Below are 19278 nucleotides of genomic sequence, written 5' to 3'. Positions count from 1 at the left end.
TGTGCCTTGGATGGATGTGGCCCAGCAATAAGGAAGGGGGCCCAAGAGAAGCTGAGCTGCATCGTGGCTATTTGGTAGAGATGCTTGCAGAGTTAGACTCTGCTGTGTTAACAGAACTGGAAAAGTTCTTGGTTTCCCCAAATGGTGCATTTGCTTATAGTCTATCTTTCTGTACCTCAGAGAAATTCTGGTGGTTAAATTTATTACAACAACTCATGCTTGGAATCAGAATGTTGTTGAGAGTGGTTATAATATTTGTAAGATTTTTAATAGGCTGTCTGCTTTATTTTTTATAATGCTGGTGGTGGTGGGTGTGTCTGGTTGAATGTCAGTGCTATTTTTATGGCTCTTGAGATATGAGATGACATAAGCTTAAAGCAGAAGAGCAGCTGGGGAAGACAGAGTTACACAGGAAAGACAAAGAGGGAGAGAAGGTCTAACAAAGTGGGGTATAGACCCCGAGAAGATGATGTCAGCCAAGCTCCTATGAGTGCACATATTCTGAGGGGCAATTTTGTGTGTGTTGTGCTTTGTGTTGTTTATCCTAAGTGCCTCTTTTATAGTTTGGAAAAATTAGTACAGTCTGATATATCTGATCTGATATCTTTATAAATTATATTTTTCCAGAATGAAGTACTACATAAAACTTAACTTGAAGCTTTTATATCTTAATTTGCAAAGAGATACTATAACATAGATATATGTTATGTATATGTGTGTATATATGAGTTTGTTAAATTAACCTTTGTTAAGTGGAGCACAGGGTGTCGGATGGTGAACCGACAACAGAGTTCAACAGACCACAAGAGAACTTGAAATAGAGAGGTTTATTATTCACAGGTCCTGGGGGGGGTAATATGGCACACCTGAAGGGGCCACACAGGGAGGTCAAGGCAGGGTACAGACAGAGAGAAAGAGACAGGACCTGGGGCACATGCTTTTACTAGGGTCCAACATGTGGAGTGCTTTGGGGTCCCTGGGCTATGGCCAGATCAGTCAATTCAAGCCAAAAGAGGGAGGTTTTGGTAAGCCCTCTGGGGGAGTCTTATCTAAGGGATGCATAAGGCATACAAGCACTGGGAGGCAGGAGAGACTGTTGATCACAAGGGCTGAAGTCATATATCGGGGACTTACATTTGCTTGTGACTCTGGGCTGCTATTCAGGACATGCACCTGTATGAGGGGCTAGTGTCAAGTTACGGTCCCTGCAGGCTGCGTGGCAAACAAAATGGTTGCTGAGGCAACACCACCATCAAGTAGCTTAGCTAAATTCTCGACAAAATAACATATAAATAGAACATTATATGGAACGTATAAATATTACATCCTTTTTTGTAATCATAGCGACTACTGGGATTTGAGGAGGCTTACAAGAAACTCATAGGATGATGTGAGGATAAATCTTGTCCAGGAAGATGTGACATATTACCAACACAAGCTCGGTAGTGCTTACAGAAAAGGGCATTTACACTGTACTCTTAATACTTATCTTTATTATGAAAGTGTTTTCAAAGTAAAATGATCCTCATTATAATGATTGCTTCCAGGGATCAAGAATGAATAATTATATTTTCATATAAAAATCAGCAAAACATAATAACAATACATAAAATAATTCTAATTGGCTAACAGTACATCATTCCATTTCTGACAGAGATGCTCAAGCGCTGAATTGTCTTAACAAGTAAGGTTTTGTCACCTATTCTATTTCTCACGGCAAGTTGAAAAAAATCAAATCCCCAAACTAACCACCTTCCCCTTGCATGACACCAAATGGCTATGGAGGTAACTGATCATGTGGGTAAAGAGGTGATGAAAATCATGAGCTCAGAGGCTTTATGAAACTCTGGGAAATCAAACTTGGAGGGTGTTTTCCATGTTTAAATTAATGAAGCGCTAAGTTCCAGAATCACCACATAACTGTTCCTATTACAGAGCTAATTTCTCTTTGGCAACTAATCTTTAAAAACCCCTAATTTTTAAGAGCAGTTTTACAATGACAGTTTTAAAAAATTACTGTAGATCCAAAAGAAAAAAAATGTCTCTATAAAATCTAATTTTTCACTTAACATAGAAATCACACCAACAGCTGTTGTTCCCTGGTTTCCAGGCCATGCAACATATACTGAAATAGGAAGCCAAGCTTTCATGGACTTGTGTTAAGGAAAACAGGCTCACGTGGGCACAATACTTTTTAGGAAAAATGGAATCAGGCATAGAAGGAAGTATGGTACACAACTGATCCAAAGGCTATTGGGAAATTGATAGCAGATAAGTGACAATATTCTGGCTGCTTTTTATTAAGAGTCCCAGGAGACTTAAAGGAATGTGAGTGAAAGATAAGACAGATCTTAGGCTAGTGGTCCCCTTCCATTGCTTCCTGGGCAATCTTGAGACTGTCTAGTCTTGTGGAGACACCATATGATGGGCCGTCTGCCTGCAGAGACTTTGATCGGATGGGGTCTCAGCTTGTAGCCATTTGGTAATGTGCTCCTTTCAAAGGCTTCAGGTTGAACTCACGTTGGAAAGACTAAAGTTCTCCTTTGGGTGTCTACAGATCTTATTAACAGTTACTTATGATGTTTTATGTTCTCTAACACAATTTTCTCCATAAAAACCAGCATCAGGTATGCTCCCTCTGAGCGCATGTTAGAGGCGTTCCAACAGCATAGAGTGGACCAGTGAACAGGCCTCCTCGGCATCTACTGAGCGCCCCCTAGGGGACGGGAGGGGACCATGCATACAAATGCAAACCACTGGGCCTTTTTCTGGCCTATTACTTATGAAGAATTAAAATGTGGCCACAGCAAACCAGTGCTAATTACTATCTGGTAATTTGATAATGGTACAATTTCATTTAACCAAGAGAAACTTATTCCTACTCTGGGGACAACAATAACTTCATTTAAAAAAATATCTTGCTGCATTTTGCGTGAACTGTTTGTGACTGACAGTACTCCTTCCATGGACAGCACACAAGTGCAGACTTTGATCTCATTTGATCTTTTCTTATTTTAACGTTAGGAACATTTCAAGGCTACTAATATTTATCTACAAAGCAGGAATGAGCCAAAGACAAAGAAAAATAAGTAAGCTAATTAGAATCTTAAGATCTCAAATAGCACATGAAATGTAAACATTTAACCTCTTATTTCCAAAGGATTTCTTGAAACTTCTTTGGACGTAGTGATATCATCACACATACTGATAAAGAGAATTATTTAATACCTTCAGAATTATTCTGTATGCTTTTCATACTTCAAATTAAGAAAAAAATACTCAAATATTCAGGCAACTTTGGCATTAACATCTCCAAGAAGGGGACAAAAATAACTACCAATGCAAAAATCATGAATAGATTGGGAACAATCACGGGTGTCCATAAAGTTCTCTTGGAAGAGCTCTTTTGTAAAGACTCAGGTAACTTGGAATGAAATGTGATTTTTTTCCTTTGGCCCAGATAAATGAGGTTGAAAAATATAGAGTGGAAGATTCAGGCCCTTTCTACCTAAGGTGCAAGCATTTAGTCTGCTCAAATTCAAACGCTATCCAATACTCAGAACGCAAAGTCTGGTAATAGAACTGGACATTTTGAGATTTACCCACCATTTTGGCTAAAGGTGACCTGATTTTATCCCACTGAAGAGTTATTTCTCTCACCCAATTGCTTGTTTTCTTTGAAGAGCCTCTCTTTTTTCCTAGTTCATCTTTGTCAGATGCCTGTTTCATTATCTGATGGTACCTCAGGATACCATCTGTCTAGCAGCCTAGCAGGAGTTGGATGCTAATAAAATCCTGGGGTGAAGCAGAAATCATGTGCATTTTTTCCAACACTTAGTTTAACAATCCAAAGTAGTTGCTCCCCCATTCTCAACATTTGTATCACTTAGTTTGGAAATGGGAACTACTTAGATGCTGACTTTAGGGCCTCCATGATCTTAGCTCTGAGACAAAGAGGCTGAAGGAGTCTACCACTCTCAGATGTCGGGGGGCCATGAACAGGAAGTGGAGAAGGAGGTGGGAAGTTTCTATTGCGCATGGCAGATGGTTTTCATGAAAAGGATATGGATAAGGACGAGTCAGTGATATTTTGGTTTTATCATGTTTTTTTGAGAAACATACAGGTACATACATAGATCACACATTTTTATATCATTTATTGACCCAAGGCCAAATTCTACTTGATTTTCTACATTTTTTCTCCCTCTAATCAATCTACAAAAGCTATAGAATTGGAGAATAAGATATTACCTTTTCTAGACTCCTTCCTACATATCTCTTTGTACCTTGGGAAGGTTGAATATGACCAGGACAGGCTAAGTTAATCAATGGGAAACAACACTCTTACTAAACCTACAGTTTACTTTACAAAATCCACTTCCAAAGCTATGGCTTGGCACAGGTAGAAGATAGGCGATCTCGCATATTTTCCTCTCTCAGCCTTATCAGGCCACCATGGGAGAGCAGTAGACAAGATATATTATTCTTCATCTCAAAAGACCTACAAACACCATTCTGATTAGTCAAAAAGAACTCTTTGCCTTAAAATGTAAAATGAAATAAAAATCCACAGATACATAGAGGACTGCGTTAAGTTCCTGCCATTGGTCAGAGAGGCTCTGAGAATTCTCAATCCTTCTAAGTGACTTTTGGGAAAAACAAAAGATTGTTCAGATAGATGTCTTTGCTAAGGACAGACTTAATTTTCTTCATTTCATGCAAATCTTCTAAACCTTTAATTTACAAGCTGATCTTTTGAAATTATTTTTCTGTGCTAAACGCGTCAGATGATTCAAAGTTGAACACACTGTGGTTCTCTGGTTTATTTCACCCATCAGGGGACTTGCTCTAGACACTAAAGCAAGGCACGAGTCATTCTTCTGTTCCATATTTTAGTTGATAAGAAACTTTCACCGTCTCAAAAATTTTCAGCTATAACATGCTTGCTGTTTACTTTTTATATATCTGCATTTTAGCAGATGTTCAGATGACTTAAGCATATTTGGTATTTAATGATCGGTCTTACAAACACGACCATCCACAAATTACACTCCTAGACATATCCCTGTTCTGTGAAATAAAATAATAAGGCTTTACAAGAAGAGTTAGTTATACTGTTTCCTCAATAAACAAGCAGACATATTTCCAAGGCTCTTCAATCATTACTATGGACCATACCAAAAACACACTATTTTATAAGCAGGTGGGAAAAGAGTTAACATTACAGCGTGAGGTTTTTGTTTGGAAGTATTAACACTCATGTTGCACACTGTGGGCACAAAGCTTTATTTCAATTTTTTTAAAAAATTGAATTGAATATGAATGGTTTTGAGCAGGACATGCACTTCCTAGTATTTTGCTGTTCCCTTCACTAGCCCTGACTTGCACATTGATATCACTGCATTGTGGTTTGGGACTCTTTTTTTAGAAGATGGTCTTTCTGATTTATGAAATAAGTATTTATAATACCTTTTTATTCCCTCTTACTAAAAAGCTGGTTTCAAGAAAAGAGATAAAATCTTTGGTTTATGTGTATGGTTTTCTTATCTATACATAAATAACACTGCCCTGTAGGAGACTATGGAAACTTATTTTTTCAGTAATCTTTCTCATTGCTGAGTAGAATTTTTATTTATTTTTTCTGGAAATAGCTCCTTTTGAACAAAAATTCCTGGAAACTGAGCAAGTTCTTCAAAGAAGCAAACAAAAGGACTTAGAGTGTAACACTGCTCAGTTTCTAGTAACAGGAAATTCTGTTATGTTATGGGTTATGTTTAAGGAGAAAAGACAAAGGGTAAAATGGTCTTTCTCCCATTGGCTTTATTTTGCTCAGAAAAATAAAAACATCAAGATCAAATACTAGATAGGGCGCTTTCTTGAAAGCTGGTTGCGGTAAAGTGCTTTGCATTAGAGGTGACTTTTGCCAACTCTTGGAAGTCTCCTTTTTCTCTCCCAAAATATACTAAGCTTCTTTTTTTCATGACATGGCAAAAGACGGCGCTAATTACAGGGGTAGTGGTAAAACCTGGTTGAAATCTGCTGCTCTCTTTGTATTATTCTCAGATCATGGGACAAATTCCCAGTAGGAAGAGTGACTTCTTTGTTTGTAACCATGACCTTAAGCCTTCCTTCAGAGCCAGAGCACTGATCCCATAATAGAGAATAAAAAAAATCTCTGTAACCTCCAAAGTTAATCCCCAGCTAGCTGCCATTCTCACTGAAGAAATCTTGGCTGTGTGAATAAGAAATGACATCTAATCCAAAGCAATTTAATACACAACAAATATTTTAAGTCCTCCAATAACCACAGTCTTTAATTGGAACAGCTAATTGACCACGAAGAGTGACAATTACAAAACTGAGCTCATCCTGTTTCAACTTTACACTGGGAGAAAGCTCACTGAGACTGTACAGGCCATTTCGAAACAGGCACTGTAACACAAAGAAAGCAAACCTATTTGGAGCTGTACGAGAATCCTGCACTGGGATTTGCTTGCTCTAAGTGACCAATTAAGCTAATGCTCCTAGCGGACTGGCTTAGGGGAATAGAAAGGGGTAGAAGCAGATCGAGCGTCTCCCTCACTGTCATGAACCCAGAGAGTAAAAGGAGTGAGGAAACCCTCTTTTGTCCACAGATTCACAAACAAATACAAAAAAAATAAATAATATTCTAAGACAGTACAAATGCAAATACTGTTCCCTTGTGCCAATTACATAAAGCATGCCTACATATACAGAATGGTAATTCTTCCTCATTCACAGACAGGACATATGGCAGTGCACTATTCAAAATGCTTTGATAATCCTAATTTTTGTTTCTGGTGCTGAGAGATTATGAAAGGAACTGCATTTGCAACTTATTAAATACTTCCAGGAACAAACAGTTCACTTTATTTGGGACTTGTAGTTTTGAGTAATTAATCATCCACGGAGCAAGGGCCAGTGAGGAGATACCCGTTGGTACCACTGGTCCCATTGGTGGTGGTCGCAGCATGGGGGTTATTCCCTGGAGGTTCCGAGTCCTCCTCATCTGAGCTAGACTCAATATCGCTTCGATCATCCTTGGACACCTGTGGAATACGAGAAGGTGAGTGCAGCCAGCTCCGAAGGAACCGTTAAGGTATGGCATGCTCAGAAGTATATGCACAATCATACATGAAGATAAACAGATCTAAATATTTAAAAAATCAAAGAGGATAGGAACATTGCCATAGTAATAAGTTCCCCTTCTTTGGAGATAGACATTTGGGCGACTAAGTCAGTTATCAAGGAATGTAGGTGGATTTAGGCATCACAGGGGGCTAGCTTTGCTGACTTCCTTAAGGTACCTTTGGATATTGAGAATGTACTAGACCATGAACCCCACTCTTACTGGCAAAGTGGCATATGGTATTACTGGAAGGGCACTATAGGAATTTGGTACAAATGGGTCCATTTATTCTCTGATGATCACATTCTCTTTGAGAATCATTTAAAGTCAGCTCTTTTTTTTTTTTTTTTTAATAAATTTATTTATTTATTTGGCTGCTTTGGGTTTTCGTTGCTGCGTGCAGGCTTTCTCTAGTTGTGGTGAGCGGGGGCTACTCTTCGTTGCGGTGTGCGGGCTTCTCATTGCGGTGGCTTCTCTTGTTGCGGAGCACGGGCTCTAGGCGCGTGGGCTTCAGTAGTTGTGGCTCACGGGCTCCAGAGTGCGGGCTCAGTCGTTGTGGTGCACGGGCTTAGTTGCTCTGTGGCATGTGGGATCTTCCTGGACCAGGGCTTGAACCCGTGTCCCCTGCACTGGCAGATGGATTCTTAACCACAGAGCCACCAGGGACGTCCCTAAAGTCAGCTCTTAATTAACTACACTAATGGAGATATTCACTAGCTCTGTACACTAAAACATCATTCTTATTTGGCTTTTTAATGCATTCTTTGATGATTTAATTTTTCTTTTTTGTCTGCCAGAATTAAGTAGAAATTTTGTTTTGTATACCACATAACAACTAATGGCAGCAGGAGGCATTTGGGGCACTTGCTGGGTGAGGTCTAGTTGAAAATATTTCCCAAGAAAAATCTACTGGCTCGATCATCATGAATTGGCTCCCATCATTTCAGGGTTCTTCCCTCCTCCATTCAGACTCTACAAGTCATGAGTAAGGCACCAGGATATAAATCTATATGTTACCATAAAAGATGAAAAAAAATCATACTGTCTCACAAGGAGGTAATGTAGGAAGAAATTACAGAAATACTCTACTGCTTTTAAAATTGAAAGAGTTTGAACCTCCTACTCTATGTCTACATCATGGTAAACATTTTTACCCCACAGGCCTTAAGACCTTTGAGTAACTGCGTGCTGTTTACTTATTGTCTAAGGGGGGGGGGGAGGGGGGTAGCAATAGGGACCTGGTGGCTTGCTTGGCTTCATAGAAAGTTTCCCAGTCTAGTTCCTTATGATTCTCTAAGAGGTGGGTTGGGAAGTTGGCAGAATCTCCTGGGAGGCTTTTCAGAATGAACTGGGTTCCACATCTCATCCTCTCTGTCACCGCTACCCCCCAACCAGAGAACCCTGGAATCCACTGCCCTCCCAATTTGAGAAGCCACCATCACTGCAGGAGAACGTCACCTCCGTCAGGTGGGGTGGGGAGGGGACAGGAGAAAGTCCTGAGCTGCGCAGGGCTGCTCCAGCCTAAGCAGAGATGACTGAGTAAATACATAAAAATGGACCTCACTCCGATGGCCCCTGAGATGAGATGAGACTCACAAGGACCATCTCCAAGAAGATTTAGATACTGAAACACCAAAATGACTAGATTATAAGGATACTTTAACTTCCAAAAAAATGGGTCACAAAGACAGCATTAGAATGAAAGCTCTACTACGTTTAGAAATCCATTAGTCATAAATTAAGCTGCTAATAGGAAAGAAAACTCCAGTTTCAGAGAGCGATTAATTTACATTTGCATGCTTAGTAAGATTATTTTTAATTGCATTTGGAAAAAAAATCTATACTTATGTTACCTCCAAAGAAAGGAACGATTTAGAATATCCCAAAATAACCCACAGGAAAATAGAGTCCATAACTCATGGCCAAAGATGAATCTTACTGTCCTAGGTGAACAGCAAAGGCAGTTAAGATATTTTGAAGCCTGAGATCTGAAATAAAACTGACTGTCTCCTAATAAAGTTGAAGGAGTAAACTAGAGAGAAGACAGTGTATCTGGTGGAAATAGCAATGCAATAAGGACACAAATCATCTAATCTACAGCCTCCTTGCATCTTCAGTTACCATTATCATATTGACAGTATTGTGCACATTGATTTAATTTGTATCCAAATGAGGACAGGAGCGTTTTTTAAAATAGAAATACATGCTCATTTTAAAGAGTACGAGGTCACAGAGAAAAAATGAACTTTTGCTTTTAAACAATTCATTGCTCAAAATATTTTGTATTTACATAGGAGCTGATGCCGAGAATTGGCTTCATAGTACGTGACTAGATGTCCCGAGCCCCGGCGGAAGGGGCTCACAAAGCGGTCACGTGCTGCCCCGCTGCCCAGGGCAGCCCTGGCAAAGAGCCGATGCTCTGGCCTCCCTTCTGGACCGCGTTGATCCTCTCCCCAACTTAGTTCTGTTTCTCCTACTTCACTTTGGTCTATTTCTGTTTTTTAGCTGACATGTTGAACACCAATGAAAGAAATCCATCTCCTCCGTTGGATCATGCAAAATTTAGCAGAATGAAAGCTCACACAAAAGGTCACTAACTGAGCTGTCCCTAGCATCCCTCACAGCTGGTGGGAGCCACACCTCGGTTAGAGCCTCCAGGCAGCTCCAACAGATTAGACAGAACAATATGCATGGAAACAAAAGCATCGGAGTGCCCCGCCAATGGGCTAACGTGGGACCCAGGACTGGCATAGAGAGAGAGAGACGTGAGAAACTTACATGTAAAGGGTTCCACTTCCCAGACTTCCAGGTTGGCAGAAGGAAGAGAACGAACAATGAAAGTAAGAAAATGTCACAGAGAACGTTCCAGAAAAGTCACTGCTCTACACAGAGGGCTTGAGGCCTGGGAAGCTTTATTCAAATCAGCTTCATGAGCCCATTTTTAACCAAAGGGATTTAACTAAATTTTTACTGACAAAGTCATAAATGGTCATACTGCATCAAGCAACCCTTTCTCATAAAATAAAAGAATTATTAAATTTCTGTTTGGTATAAGTATAATCAGAGGAGGACCAAGGGAGACGGAGAAAGGGAGAGCGGGAACACAACAAATAATATACCTCCACTGAATCTAAAATTATAAATGCAGACCATTCAGCAAAGCGATGCTACATGTAAAACAATCAACTGAACAGAAGAAAATGAAAGTCTGTATTGTGTTTCAAAGAGGTTATGCTAAACCTTGAAGGAGAAAAAACAGTTTTGATGAAATTCTAAATAATAAATAACATTCTCGTTGATTAGAAGAACACAAAACCATAATTTTCTGGGACATATTAGAAAGGGTGAGTTTTATCTTACCTTGCCTTTTGAAATAGCTTTGCAAGCTATTTTTACGATCAAGTAAGACCAGAAGCAGTTCAAGCCTTGTATTACCAACAGCAGTAGGTTAAAAACCCACCAGGAAGGGTAAGGTCCAACAATCTCCCAACTTTCAAATAATGTGGTATTTAACACCCTAAGGAAAAGGAGAAAGTAATCATTGAACAACAGCTTTTCACTTTGCCTTCAAAGGAACTCTAGTTACTGCAAAGAAGCACGAAGGCAACTGAAAGATATCATATTGAAGTGATGTCTTGAGATGAGGGTTGGAAGGATTTTTTTTTTAATTATTAGAATATAATGAATATACTTAGTTGTAAGAGTATGTACTTGAGGCAGACGAAAGTATTTGAAGTAATTGGTTCCCTCTGTTATCCAGCATCAGGACCAGGATGGAGCAGCCACCTGGGGCAGATACAGGACGGCTGGTTTCAGTGCTTGGCTCTCATCCTTGCTGTATCTGCTCCTTAGCCTTATGGAAGTTGATTCATGCCTTCTGGACTCATACTGCTGCCACACAGAAGCACGGTAGCCACAAAATTTTGGAATTACTCTCACTTCCTTGCTTTCCTCCTTAGCTCAGTGATGGGCTGGTTTGGAGATCTAAGTGGACTGACAAAACTCATCGAAGTGTATTTCCACCAACTGTCCCTGCAGTGCTTTGCCGGGACCCTCAGGAGAGGTTAGGTGGACAATACTCAGTGACTAAGGGGGAGGGATGGAAAAACTCTTGAATGTAAGACACGGACCACTCATACAAGAACAGAAGGCAAATATACAGAAAATTTTAATATAAGAGTGTGATGAATGCTTTGAGAGAGGTTAAGAAAAGTACTTAGTGAATTCACAAAAGGAAAAAAAAAACACATTTATTTGAGTTGGGATAAGAGGTAAAGAAAAAAAGGAGAATGAATAATAGACATAAACGGGTTCCCCATGCCCAATTTCAGCAACCTGCATTCATACACCAGAATGAGACAAACAGAGTGTGTCTCTAACCCTACCGTATTAGTTATCTCTCAAGAACAATGCTCAATACACATGGATTTAAAATCCTAAAATCAATAGTATGGAGCTGAATTTGACAATTCATTAAAAGTATATTACTCTGTGATATAGTAGTATTCATTCTGGTGGAGGGGGACCAACATTAGGAAATCTATTAATATAATTATCACACATCCATAGGCCAAATTGGCACAAACCTAATTATTCCAACTGCACTGAAAGACATTTGGCAATGTTCAATTCTCCACTGCTGATGTTTAACACTTGGAACTTAAAGCACTTAATATGATTTTTATCCAGCTCAACTCAGCAGTGGTCATAATATTTAACAAATACCAGAGTTACTGACTTTAGAATTAGGAACAAACCACGGACAACCAGCATCACCATTATTATTTAACCCTATTCTGGTAGTTCTGGCTGTTAAGTATGGTAAAAAGTCAGAGTTCATTTCAAATAATAGGCATTACATCTCTGTAACCATTTCAAACACAGCAAACAATCTAAATCTCCAATAACAGGTAGTGGTTAAAAAACTATGAAGATATTCCAGAAATTATAAAGTCACTCACAATATTAAACATGTTTCAAGAGTTTCTTATGATAGAGAAAAATCATAATATCTCAGTTCCATAAAATAAATATATATTTGCACATACACACAGAAAAAGTAAGAGAATTATAATTCATTGGAAGGAATTAAAGCCATTATAGACTTTCTTTCTTTGGTGGATTAGGGAATTTTGTATTTTCTTCTTTATATTCTTCTCTTTTCCAAATCCATGACGAATAATTAGGACAAAATACAAGTTATTTATAAAAAGGAATAAGTTAGGATAATGTGTATATTCCTGCCTTGTTTGTTATCCCAAGAGGCAGCCATGTCTTTATACACAGTTTGCAGGCCACGGGACAACAGGTCTAAACAAAGATGAACTCCACGACAGCGAGGGAGGCCTTACATACCTTATGCTTTCCTATCTCCAGCACCTTGCAAAACACTGCGAAGTAATTTGCTCGCTGGACCTGATGGCTGATTGACTGTGTGTTTGTTCAGTAATCAAATAAATAGATATGCACAAGACAACTCGGGAATAATCAAAATAATTTTATTTCAGAACCAGCTCTGCTTCTTGACATATTAAACATGTTGACCTTCAGAGGGAACTTAGTTTCATTTGAACAGAAAGAGGTCCTGTAGAAATGGCAACCATGACTGCGTGATGCTACGCATTATAAATTAGCCTTTGCTGAATTATAAGTTTGACAACCTTTCTCACCATTACAGTTTGCTTGGCTTATTATGAACAGAGTGTCATGCAGTCGCTGGTGACATGATATTCACATTAATTTCTGAAACACTGCATCAGAATTTACAGGCTTTGCCATGACAATCAGTGGCACCTCTGAAATGCCACTCAAAAGTAATGGGATTTCTTTGAAAATTGACTTGGCTGCCTGCAGAGACAATTGAGAAAAAACAATCAGTGCACCAAAGAGCTATACCTCTCAGTGAGAAGCTTGGTAAGGAAAATATATGAGGAATTGAGATTGAGGAGAGAGACATTATGCCACTTGGATTCTGAAAAACAGCAAACCCAGGAAATGGCGCCTCTGGTTAGCCACAGAATGTTTCTGATGAGAAAACTGTCCCCTTTTGGGCAAACTATTAAAATGGTGATTACAGGATTTTATCCTTTCCCAGAGGTTAGGGTTAGGAGTACATACTTTAATGACGTCATTACGAATCTATGGTGACAGGGCTCTGAAGAGTGGTATCTCTGAGGGAGGACTGAGGGGACAGGGCAGGAGGGAGGCTGCTGGCATGCTGGAAACATTCTCTATCTTGATTCAGGTGGTGATTATGCCGATTATACATATGCAAAATTTTACAAATGTAAAAATGTATCATGAAGATTTGTGTATGACATTGTGTGCATTATACCTCAATAAACTAAAATGGAAAAAAGTACTCTGGGGCAAACACTGCCAATTGGCAACCTCTCTGGCTTGCATAATTACTATAAATCAGTGTTTCTACCCCCCCTCCCCACTAATTTGGGGTCAATATATGGCTTCTAAGAAAATAGATTTTTTTCTTCCCCCAAAGTAGCCTACAGCATCAAACCTCCTCCTGCTGCTCCAATCAAGTGGTGGAGAGTTTGGAAGCATAAGGGGCCAGAAAAGACGACTTTCCTTTTCATTAACGTTAGGGTCACTTAACCACTAGATGGCGCATCACGCACGTACAAAGCGTGCTCAAGTAGGTCTATTCTGCCAGAACCTTCTGCCAAAGTCTGGGTCCCAGCATAGAAATCACTCCATCTTCAGGTTACACCTTCCTTTCTAAGAATCTTCCCCAACAATGGAATGAAGAGGCTCCCATCTTTGCTTCTTCCTGCGTGATTCCCAATAGAAACGATGCCTGCAGGGCAAAGCTCCAAGCAATTCACTGGTGATGTAAAGATGCACCACTTACCACCCCAATAGCTTAGCCCTGATGGGTTATTTTAATGGCTGTTTAATGAATCATAGGAATTTAATTTGACTTGCCCTATAGTTACTTTTGCTCAGGCTTACCCTTGATGGATTTTTCATCTTAAATTTGATTATCACAGAAATATGTATATATAAGCTATGTGGGGATAGGAGGAGGGGAATGTATACATTCATGCAGAAAAGTTTAGCCACTTTTTCTTAAGCAAAGAAAAGTCAGAGTAGTCTCATTTTAATACTATATTTAAGGCTTAATGTGACTTCTGCTTGCCCCCTTAAACCTCAGAAGTCCAGAAGTCTTCTACTGCCATAGAGCACAGTGTGAAAAGATCTCCACTGGTGTCTCATTCAGAAAAGCTATAACCAATGCTTTTTTTTTTTTTTTTTTTCATTTTTATCGTGACTGCCAACTCAAAAGTTTATCTTTAGTATGCAAAGTTAGATAAATATCCTTACTTTCCGCTCCATATATCTTACTTTTAAAATATTCCAGTGACTTAGAGGCACGATCACATAATGGTGGTTGAGTTATTAAAGATGACAGAGGCCTAGGTGCTCTCACTGTGTGAATGAAGTTACAGGTGGACGTTTACGATACAGCCATGGCAAGTAATCATAAGCTTTGCCTGCACCCCTTCCTCTTCTACCCCCACCAAAGAGCTCTGCCTGAGCCTTGGTTGTGTGTTTCTGGAGTGATCTATAGAGAAACCACAATAATTAGATCCATGTCAAATATCCAAAGAGAGCCAAGATTGCTTCTCAGGGAGAGTCAGGTTCAGGGCCTCACGCTGAGGATTGCTGCATGATGCCAGTGAGGGTAGATTAAAAAGGAAAACTTGTTTTACAGTCAAAATTAAGGTGTTCTTTACTTCAGAGCTTTTGAATGGTCTTGACTTTGCTTTCCCAGACAGACCACAGTATATTTCAGGATGTGTGTGTGCTTCTCTGGCATTTATTTTCATTTGACCTACACAAAACATAAATGAAGAGTAGATTCTACCTAAAGCTTATCCATAATCTACTGGCATGTTTTGCTCATTTTAAAGTAGATGGTAATAGAAAAGCATTTAAAATGTACTCTCAACAGAAACCATGGACACTTAACACCTGAAAAAGAAAAGTCAGGTAATTAATTCACTGCTATAAGCAATGCTCTTTGTCCTGGTTTTTCTAAAGTAATAAAAGCTCCAGACTTAAGAACAATTTGGTCAAGCGTTGTTGGGTAGTCAAGGCTGCTAGACAGCAGAAAACCTTGCTCACAATGCCTGGATGCTTAATTATCTCGAATAATAGATTCTCAGTCTGTAGCAGACACAGAACTAGCTTCTCTATCCCTGAAAGGAAGCTGAACTTGAACCCGGAGGGACCATCTGTCTTTCCTCTAGCAACGGGCATATCAGTTCTCTCATATTCTTATCTGAGTAAGACATGGGGATCAATTCATTTATTTTTACTTTTAGGTCACAGCCTGGCCAGACTTAGACACTGATCCCTTATATCACAGGAAGTTTGTCACTAGTAACTTCCTGGCTGGGGTGGATTTTTTTCTCAAAATGAGTCATTGCCCTCTTGGTGCCCCATTTGCTGTCTGTCTGCCTGAGTTCCCAACCCCTCCACGGCCTGGTCTGCCTTTCTATGTTCCTCATCTCCCAACCTGAGTTTCCCTAGCGAAAGCACATGTCCTTCGGGCTGTACCCTGATTCCAACATACTTACTTTCAACCCTCCTCTTTGTTGCCTACGTGCCCCTAAAACAGACTTGTCTGCTTCTCAATAACTGCTCTTTTTTAAAAGATTTTTTTAATGTGGACCATTTTTAAAGTCTTTATTGAATTTGTTACAATATTGCTTTCGTTTTTTATGTTTTGGTTTTTTGGCTGCAAGGCATGTGGGATCTTAGCTCCCCGACGGGGGATCAAACCCGTAACCCCTGCATTGGAAGGCGAAGTCTTAACCACTGAACTGCAAGGGAAGTCCCCATAACTGCTGTTTATTGAGTAACTAGTATGTGTTGAGCACTGGCCCAAACACGTTATATACATTGTTTTACTTAATCCTTTCAACACCTCATACAGAAGAATCCCCATATAGTAGAATTCTTACACTAGGCTAGTATCTATTGAGCTTTATGTGTCAGGAACTGGGCTCAGGCTTTAATGTGCTAACGCATAATCCTCATGAAATAAACCCTACGTGATAAATTCTGTTTTCAAAGTAGGTATTATTATGTCTATTTCACAGATGAAGAAACTGAAGCACAGGTTTGTACTGTAGGCCCAACATTGTCCCCACTGTTGGGGACACATATTCGTGGGCCTCAAAGAACTCATCATCTAGTTGGGGAGCTGGGGATGGAATATAAATTGGCATATTGTATTTAGTGGGTAATGTTACCACATGTATCAAAATGTGCATACCTACTGAGTCTATGATTCTATTTCCAACCTTTTGTCCTAAGGAAGAATTTCAGGGATTTGGAAGATTTAGCCATAAGGATGTTCATTTAAATATTATTTATAGTAGCATACTACTTGAAACATCCTAGATTATGTTTACAAATAGAGTACTGATGAATAAACAATGACCTTCTCAGAAGATGGAATATTCTGTAACCAATATAATTATGTTATAGAAGAATACTTAATGAAATGGAAAAATGCTTATAGTACAATGTTAAATGAGAAAAACAAAGCTATAAAACAGTATGTGCAGAATGATCGCATCTTGGTAAAGAAAAAGATGTAATTTTAAGCATATAAAATGTTAGAAACAAAGACATCAAATTATGAACAGTGGTTATTTCAGAATTATGGGATTGGGATTTTTTTTTCTTCTTTGCGGTATTTCATATTCCATAAAATTTCTGTAATGAATATTTAAGTATAACATGTATATAAATCCCATAAATAAATATCAGTTTAAGTTAAAATTTGAGGAGACCATAGGAGAATGATAATAGATAGCCAAGTGCTAACAGAAGCCTCTAAAGGTCTTAACTAGGGCAAAGAGGGCAACAGATTTTCACAGAGCTGGACGGATTTCCCAAAAGCCAGCTCACTAAGTCTCAGAGCGGCACAGGGGTGGCCTGGCTTGGCCATAAGCGGTTCTCCTCAAAGTCCCAGCTTCCTGCTCCAGACAAGAAGGCAGTGACTGACGGAACCTGTCTGTGGTCACACCAGCTGGTGCCCTCTGTCCCCTCAGGCTGGCATGTTTTATGTGAGTAGGGGATGGCTGGCTCCTGGGAGGGCCGAGGAGGAGAGCTGCTCGCAGGGCAGAGCAGGGCGTCCCAGTGGCGGCAAGGTCCCTGCCTCTCTGGGATAGGTCTGTTCACAGCCCTGCCTCCAAAGACAGATGCTTTTATTCCCTCTGAACAAAGGAAGCAGCTCTCTAGGTTCATTCGTGGTTATGGGTGTGGAGATTCTGAGACGGTAGAGAGGCCAACTTGAACACACATCATAAGCACATTTGATCGCCTTTGTCCCTGGAATGGGGCTTTGTTGGCATGCTTGGAGCTGTTTTTGTCAGAATTCCGTTTTTGTTAGAGCTTAATAACTGGCCTAAGAACTGTGAAACCTGCCTGATCTCTGCACTCTCCTTTTGTTACCTTCTTATTTCATGATTCTGTGGAAGAAATGTGTTTTGCAAGATATAAGAGAGAGCTTCTGGAAACTATGGGGGCAATACCTGCAAATCTTGTCTTGGGGGCAGGAAGAAACGGAAACGAAGAAGGGGAAAGGAAAGAGAGAGAAGGCGAATGGGCGGATGGGAAACGGGCAGACAGAGGGCACGAGGAGACAGGGGACCTGCTTCCCTGAGGCACTGCTCACGTCTGTAACTTGAATCAGGACCAGGCCTTGCACAAACTCTGCGTGACATTTAATACCACACCATTTCTGGGATTACATGTTACACTAATAAAAAGAGAGCCACAAGACAAATAGTTGTGCCTTGGAACTTAGGAGGGGGAAATGGCTGTGCAAAGCTCAGGGCCTGAAACTCAAAAGCTTCTTCTACCTGTCACTGCCAGGCTGGGAATCTGCCGGGTGTGATTTATCTGCTGGCAAACTCAGCGCAGGTACATATTCTAACAATTTACTGAGGAAGAAAGAAATAACAAACCCTGCCTTGGAGAGAAGGACGGCTGAAATGCAGCAAACCCAGAGGCCTCCCCCACCAACCCCATCTGACTCAGGTGGTCCCAGGACAGTCGTTCAGCAAGGGTGTGCAGACTCAGGAGCTGGATAGCAAAGAGTTCTTTTGCAGAAATCCCAACTGCAAACATATCAAGATAGTGGCCCTCGAGACAGTGGTTTTATTTGGTAAAACTTATCTTCGAATACAGTATACAGTGTTCTAGGGCAGCAGTCCCCAACCTTTTTGGCACCAGGGACTGGTTTCGTGGAAGACAATTTTCCCATGGACGGGGTTGGAGGGGGCGATAGGGTTTGTTCAGGGGGTAGTGTGAGTGATGGGGAGCGATGGGGAGCACTGGGGAACGCTGGGGAGCGGCAGATGAAGCTTCCCTCGCTCTCCCACTGCTCACCTCCTGCTGTGCGGCCCGGTTCCTAACAGGCCTCGGACCAGGGCTTGGGGACTCCTGTCCTAGGGGGCTTCATCTAAACGGCAAAAAAACAATTTAACTGACAGGACAAGACACCCTCTCTGCTCTTACTAGTTATAGCGTGCTTAACTGTGCTTATCCATTCAACCTCAGTTACTTCTTTCCATAGTCCCTGGCCATGAATAGAATGTTTATAGTCAATGAGATGAATATAAGACTTCTCTTCTCACTGACAGAAATAGCAATAGCCAAGGCCATACCTTAAATCACAAGGGAAATTTCTTACACACCATCGGCTATCCGTGTGTACTGGGCCTAGCACCTTGTTAGGAGGTTTGAGCGGTATTTGGGTAGCATTTGATGCAGCTTTCACTCACATGCATCATAGATGTTGATGATGAAAGTGCTACATCATCAATGGAGAAGTAGGCAAAGGATATGAACAGACAGTTCACAGAAGAAATACAAATACAAATGACTTATGAAAACTTGGATGAAATGTTCCACTGTGCTTATAATCCAATGAATACAAAATTAAAACAAGAGATATGTATGCCATAGTTTTTGGGATGATGTGTCATGACATCTGCAACCCACTTTCAGATGATTTGACAAATGTAAGAGAAATGCATGTGTGTAAAAGAAATGCAATGGGTACTGCAAGGGGTAACAGTTGATGAGTG

General features: G+C 40.2%; 1 protein-coding gene across 3 annotated transcripts in view; it reads right to left on the bottom strand.

Moving 5' to 3' along the window:
• Positions 1-1476: 1476 nt before the first annotated feature.
• The window catches only part of CERS6 (ceramide synthase 6), a 318012-nt gene continuing 300210 nt past the window's right edge, over positions 1477-19278 (bottom strand). Inside the window, exons 9-11 of one of the 3 annotated variants that reach the window (XM_082465153.1) lie at positions 10511-10667; positions 9929-9952; positions 1477-7070 (exon numbers count right to left, since the gene is read on the bottom strand). In XM_082465153.1, the coding sequence (XP_082321279.1) occupies positions 6918-7070; positions 9929-9952; positions 10511-10667 (334 nt within the window). In that variant the 3' untranslated portion in view covers positions 1477-6917. The remainder of the gene's footprint in view (positions 7071-9928; positions 9953-10510; positions 10668-19278) is intronic. The other 2 variants (XM_082465154.1, XM_082465155.1) reach the window with 2 other exon arrangements.

The sequence above is a fragment of the Balaenoptera physalus genome, assembly GCF_965194825.1.
Source record: "Balaenoptera physalus genome assembly, chromosome: 6".
Classification (NCBI taxonomy): domain Eukaryota; kingdom Metazoa; phylum Chordata; class Mammalia; order Artiodactyla; family Balaenopteridae; genus Balaenoptera; species Balaenoptera physalus.
Note: the sequence above shows the minus strand (reverse complement) of the source record. Positions and strands in the feature narration are given on the sequence as shown.